Consider the following 6782-nt stretch of genomic DNA (forward strand, 5'->3'; position numbering starts at 1 on the left):
AAATCAATGTTTTCATGAAGTCATAAATGTTTTGACACACTGTTAGGCAACATCATGCACTAAAAGAGGACCAGACGGGGTCAGAGGTCAGATTCACTCTGCCTGTCCTGTCCGCCAACATGAACCTGCTGTCCAGCAGACCGCAGCTCCAGAGGAACAACGTGCTGAAGCTTGACAAGGAAATCGTCTGTACCCTGGGTGAAGATATTTCACGGGTAATGAACATCAACTGATCCTCCCATCATATTGTTACGGTTAATAATCTCACTCATGTTCCTATCTGTGCTGAATCTGTGCTAAATGTAAGGTTAACTGCATTTGTTTTGCAGTGTATTCATTTGCGTGATGTTTTTTTTTTTGTAGATTCCCTCTGCCACCCGTAGCACAAGGAGGCATCTCGGCTTTCGCCATACGGAGGTCAGCCAGTGGCAGGCCCAGATATCTGAGAGCATCGGTCGAGTGGACCGGGAAATCACTGCAGTGGAGCAGGTACGTACACACAGTACATATAAATACTTTACAAGTTACTTATTTGACACACAAGTTATTAGCAGGACACTTTACTAATAAAAACCCAGTAAATCACCACATTTTCTTCTTTTACTCCTTAAATATCGGTCTTTAACATTGCTCGTGTGAACACCATTCAGGTGAAAGACACCGCTGAGGCCTGTCTTCAAGAAAAGCAGCTGTACAGTCAGCTCATGAGCGACTGCGTGGCGATCGGTAACAGTTTGAGCTCAGCAGTCCTGAGACAGGACCGCGTCCTCGCTGAGCTGAAGAGGGAAGAGCAGCTGACCAACGAGATTAGAGAACTCCTCCAGAAGCAGATCTGCATCCTGCTCAAAAACCTAAGGTCCGACAGACATTTAGTTGTAGTTTCATGCTAATTAATTAACCTCTTAATTCAAAGCATTCTCCTGAGCTGTATGTCTGCATTATGGTCACTCTGCACTCAAACCTCCCTCTGTTGTGTCTCCCCTCCAGCTCTCTGAAAGAGGTCCGCGTTCAGCTGCTGGCAGATTTCCGGGACAAGTGTGAAGCCATCAAGCTCACCACCAAATGCATCGCCTATGACCTCAATACCCCGAGCTCCCGGCTCCCCGCCGGTCAATACAAGCCCAACCACGTGAGCTATGACAAGTGGCTGTCCCACTGCAAAGACCTGAGGCTGACGGCTGATAAAGTGGTTAAGGACTCTTCTTCCTTCAGGGGAAACCTGCGCTTCACCCTGGCAAATGTAAGACAATGCTGACATTACCTCAAAACCCCTGACCTGACCTGAGTCTGAGGACAGTTTTGTACATATTGAATGTATTTTATCTCAAAGATTTAAGTTTAAATCATTAAGTAGAGGACTGCTTTACTATCTTAATACTAATTTTTATAGTTTTTGCCATCAGTCTAATCAACTTTTGTCCATTCTTCTTCATAGAAGTCTATTTACCTTTACATGGAGGGAGCAGTATCCTCCAAATAAACACTGACATTCTGCAAATATGATCACAACTAGTAAAATATGGTGGTCTCTCATAACCTTTTTGATATGTGTGACTTTTCCAGCTGAAAAATGCCCAGGACCGCCAGTGCCGCAGCTCACAGGATGCCCTGAGGAAGAAGATTAATGAGCTCAGCAGGATCCAGGATACACTCATCTGGGAGCGGCAGCAGGTCAGTCCCCCGGATTGTAGTCACACTTTTTCTCTACGATCCACAGAACAACTGTACTTGACTTTTTGTGATGTTTCTGTAAACTCCAGATACGAGATGAGATTGCTGATCTGACAACAGACGTACAGAAACTGCTGGGCCAGATCAGGAACTGTGACTCCAAGCTGCACAAGGTCACCCACCGCCTGGACATCCTCAACCAGAGACCCAGACGTGAGCTCTGCCTGGACCAGGTAAGTGCCTCACCGTGTAATGACATATGGTTGCAGTCAGAAACACATAAAGCCTTAAATGGTGGAAACATGGTTTTAATCCTCTTTTCCCGTTCCTCCTCCTGCAGCCCTACATCAGCCTCACACTGGAGAAACATGACCTGGTAAAGATGGCAGCTGGACTTCGCCCAGTGCTGATGCGCTCTCAGTAAGTCTGACCGTTCGCTAAGGTCACAATTGTACCTCTCTAATGATACCAAACAGTAGCCATAGCCCGTTATCTTCTTTATCCTAAATGTATTTATGTCAAACTTCCTCTATAGGCAGGACCTGGAGCTCTCTCGCAGGCATCTGATGATCCTGGAAGGCAAACTGACTAAAAATGCTCAAGCCCAGGAGGTGGAGCAGAAGTGCCAGAACCTGCACCAGAGTTTCCTGCCCACCCTGGACACTATTGTGGTCCTCGCCAACAAGCCCAGGCTCCGCACGGCCACGGGCCACTCCAGCGCTCACTCCTGCGCTCACTCCTACCTACAGTAGAGGTGCATTAGCACTCTGCTGCACACCTGTGGTGTCGCACAAATATAATTAAATATTTCAAAGCAAAGCAAAACTACATTGGCTTGTGTAGAATCAGTATGTATTACTCTTCTCTCTCTGAGCCTCCAGGGCAGTTGTCTGCTTTACCCAGCTGGAAATCTGATTCCAGTCATTTTAAATTTAATATATGAATATTTTCAGGAAATAGCTGAAATGAAAACAGGAGTCAGTATTTCACCACCATTACTTTATTCCAGTGTTTGGCGATGTCAGATGCTTTGAATTAAGCATTTAGACCTTCACAGGGAATTAAAATGTACAGACAGTAAACTGAAATAACTTTAAACATTTGTACAGTGTTGAACTTTTGGTGGTGTTTGGGTATGGTCTGAGGGTTTGGAAGGACTCAGTTTGACCTCACACAATACTTGCTGGCTACAACCCTCAATCCCACAAATTAAATGTAACTAAAAAACTGTTGAGGTAATAACTTAAGTGAATTTAAGTGTGTGCAGTATTTTATATGCCTAGGATTAAACATATAAATATATATATATTATTTCAGTTTATAAATCATCATATAATTATCAAAGATTTAATGTTATTGTCACATAAAGTAGGCTATAGTTAACAACTTAATTACACCAGTAACAATTAGAGTTTAATTGATTACTATTTTGCTAATTAAGTCATTACAAGTTGTTTTCATTTTACATCAGCTGTTTGACAGGTAATGTAATAATTAGCTTTAAAGTAAATTCAACTTGAGTGGTAACATTTGTGTAAAGAAGATGCAGTTAAAGTTTTTTCTTACTATATTATAGCTAGATATTGATAGATAAATATTACAAATAAATGATGTGAACACATTTTAAATATGTTTGGAGAAATGCTGCATGTGACTGTGAATTTACTCGCTAGTTTTAAGTTAAATTTACTGAATGTAATTGGTAAAATTGACTTAATTTATTTAATTTAGTCAATTGAATTACTTAACAAATACTTGAGTTACATAAGTTGTGTGAGTTCATAAACCTGAACGGTTTAAGGTTAAACTCACCACAGTGTAAAGAGGATAAAGAGGAGAATCAGTGCAGGAACATGAGGATGTAAAGACGGTGTTTTGTAGGGTCCTGACCCGGTGGTCCTGACTCTGACACCCACAGCTTGTCCCTGGGTGTCACTTCTTAAACCGGGTCAGATTTATTGTAGCAACGGCCCTTAGCAACGCACCGGGTCCATGGAGACTGTCTATGTCTGTCTCTCTCTCTGTGTGTGAAGGAATGCGAGGCTGCACGGGTCAAATAACAGAGAGAAAACACACCGAGGTGTAATTAAAGCTGACTATCTATGAGTTTTATGGACTTATTTCACACACCGCTGCAGTGAGGTGAATATGGGATGCGGCAGCTCCACAAACACCGACGTGGTCCACCCGTTGAGACCGGAAGAGGTGAATGGAGACGAGGTAGGCTCCGTCTCACACGACCCGCCACTTCCATTAAAACTCTCTAAAAGTGTGGAGTTCAAAACCAGTGTTAGTGGTTTAGATAAACAGTTTATAACAGTATCTAAAAGATGTATTAAAGTTAGTTACATTTGGGCAGATATTTAAGAATAAGAGCCGTTACAGGTGTGAAATCTGTGGACTGTTAAAATGTGTGACCTTTGGAAGAGTCACTAATTTCTATATCTACTACTGATTCAATGGTTTTTATTATATACATATAATAAAATACAGTATAAGTACTTACATTCAGCAGTGAAAGAATAGCAATATAGCAATATCACAATGTAAAAAAAGATATCATCATATTATCATAAAAATTTAGTTTAAATATCATAAATTTCCCATTATGTAGACACTATAAAGTTGAATCCCTTAATTGTTTTACCTTATAATACCATTAATAATGGTATAATTGATATATTTTAATGGGATCTTAAGGGGATAGATAAATTAATGGTTTTTGGTATTTGCTGTTTGTTATGGATTTATAGTTTAAGGGGTTTATAAGGGAAACCCCCCTAACATTGACCAGAAAACCATCCCTGCATTTTTATCTTGATTTTAAAATTGAGGCCCTTTAAGGGATAAATTAATGTACGGTTCTCAGGTTCTCTGGTCAGTTTTAAGACGTTTCTACCTCTTCAAACCCCTTAAATCTAATAATCTATTTACATATACACAGATTTTGGGTGAACATCTGAATTTGAATCTTCATTAAAAACAAAGTATTGCACACTAATAATGCCACTTAGGTCAAAGTACAAAAATATTAAACGCACTTTAACTATTATATTCTGTTGAACAATCAATTGCTATTGATGAAATGTCCATTACCGACATGTATTGCTATTGTTTGCTTAACTGATGCATTGACATGTAAGCAGTATTTTAATGCTGTAGGTGATCCGGGTGGAGCTAATTTTTACAACACCATCTCAATAACATCATATTAAAATATGTAGGATGATAGTATTTAAATATATTATGTTCTGGACAGAAAATCTTGATCTGCAAATTAACTACAGCTGTCAGATTAATATAGTGGAGTACAACGTACAATATTTCTCTCTAAAATGTAGTGTAGTGGAAATATAAAGTTGTATAAAATGGAAATTCTCAAGTAAAGCACAAATATCTCAAAATTGTACTTGTAACCGTTGATTACTTTTTCCCTGAATATAGATAAAATTGCTAATCAGCTCACAGATTTTCACTGTTACGCTTTGTACTAATGTCGAACTCTGAGATGATGTAATTTGTAGGTGTTACCCGCTGTGTATCATCGTTGTTCCTGAGTTACTGTGCTCATGACAATGTGTCAACACACAGACGTCACCATGACAATATCACGTCTGGGATACCATATAGAATCGGATCAGGATATAGAAACATATCTGTCCTGCATTTATATTGTGTCTCTTTGCTGTCAGGATGAGACAGCAAGTAAACTCGATGGTCGTGGAGACTCGGCCGTGTCAAAGGGCACCACGGACAGCGGGGTGGTGATGGAGAACAGAGAGATCCCTGTGTTACCTGGAGCAGTGCCCAGAAAACTCCCTCCTCTAACATGTGTCAGAGAAAGTGAGGCTGCACAGGACGGTGAGTTTGTGCCCCAAACAGGCTGACTGAGAACGACTGTGACACTAGAGAGAAAATCCGAACAACCTGAAGCATTTGGATTTCGTCTCTCTCTCAGGTTTACGCCCAAAGTCCAGTGAGATCCTGGAGGAGCTGCTGAACCAGGGCATCATCCCAGTGGGACAGACCAGGGAGAGGGGCAGCGGGGCTGGAGAGGCCTACAGCATCATGGTGGGTATCAAAGGTGTAAACATGAATTTCACTTGGGTAGAACTGGGGAACAATAGACAAGATATTAACTCTAATTTTGATTGTCTTAATATTTGTTTTTAGTGTTTATCATGAGTTAAATGTAAAAATAATGCCTCTACTTTAGTATAAGTTGTCCTGTATATACAAATGTCAGTCAGCTACCAAAAAACTATTGATAGCAAGGTATTCTTTCGAAAATATTGTGATAAAAACTTAATGTTTAGGAAGTCTCAGAACAGACTAGGCTGCTTTGATGACAGTGAATTTACCTGCAGATCTGATGCCTGGCTACTAAATTACGGAAACAGTTGAACACTAATATATTACAACATCTCATGTTAATATGGTATGAGCTTGTAAGCAGTTACCTGTTAACACATCCAGCAGTTATGGTGCAACATTAGCATTCATCTGAAGTCATGTTTCTGTCCCACTGAGGCCAAAATAATAAAGCTACAACCATAACAGTTAGCTGAAATGAGGCTATAGTCAAGGGAAATTCATCCAGATCATTTGTTTTACACACACTTCCTGCAGTTACTGCATTCACTATTTGGGTTAATTGTACAGTTTATCTGTTGTTCTGTACTGTTATTGAATATAATATTAAATATCCATAAAATATGTCACTTAGTCAGGGGTCGTCAGTTTACTCAATCATAGAAAAGTTGGGAACCACTGCTCTAAATCCATCATCTACTTGGATTTAAATACATTAATGATAAGCAGTAGGTGCTCAAACAGCAACAAAATATGAAAGTTGATCAAAAGTGGGTCCAATGGGTGACTAGTTCCGGCCGTAGCTACCAGTACAGGCTCACCACCACACACAGGTAATAAGTACAGGCCTTTTTCATAACATGCCACATTTTGACCTGAAAAATCTCAGGTGTTACTTTAACATCAATGACTTTCCCATTTAAATGTCCCAATAGGCTATTACAGTGAGCCAGCACAAACAAAATCAGGGCGCTGCACTGAGCACACCGCTTATTAGCTACACCTGTACTTTACCTGCT

General features: G+C 40.2%; 2 protein-coding genes across 2 annotated transcripts in view; both read left to right on the forward strand.

Moving 5' to 3' along the window:
• LOC118343186 overlaps positions 1-2484 on the forward strand; it is a 2549-nt gene extending 65 nt beyond the window's left edge. The window contains exons 2-9 of the mRNA XM_035681943.1: positions 47-215; positions 364-489; positions 651-856; positions 988-1240; positions 1564-1671; positions 1761-1904; positions 2012-2091; positions 2207-2484. Of these exons, the coding sequence (XP_035537836.1) occupies positions 47-215; positions 364-489; positions 651-856; positions 988-1240; positions 1564-1671; positions 1761-1904; positions 2012-2091; positions 2207-2423 (1303 nt within the window). The 3' untranslated portion in view covers positions 2424-2484. The remainder of the gene's footprint in view (positions 1-46; positions 216-363; positions 490-650; positions 857-987; positions 1241-1563; positions 1672-1760; positions 1905-2011; positions 2092-2206) is intronic.
• A 967-nt stretch (positions 2485-3451) lies between these two features.
• Positions 3452-6782, forward strand: part of stmnd1 (stathmin domain containing 1) — a 4888-nt gene continuing 1557 nt past the window's right edge. The window contains exons 1-3 of the mRNA XM_035681100.1: positions 3452-3891; positions 5364-5532; positions 5630-5742. Coding sequence (XP_035536993.1) covers positions 3820-3891; positions 5364-5532; positions 5630-5742 — 354 coding nt within the window. The 5' untranslated portion in view covers positions 3452-3819. The remainder of the gene's footprint in view (positions 3892-5363; positions 5533-5629; positions 5743-6782) is intronic.

This window comes from Morone saxatilis, unplaced genomic scaffold (assembly GCF_004916995.1).
Source record: "Morone saxatilis isolate NCDOM2014 unplaced genomic scaffold, NCSU_SB_2.0 Contig9, whole genome shotgun sequence".
NCBI lineage: Eukaryota > Metazoa > Chordata > Actinopteri > Moronidae > Morone > Morone saxatilis.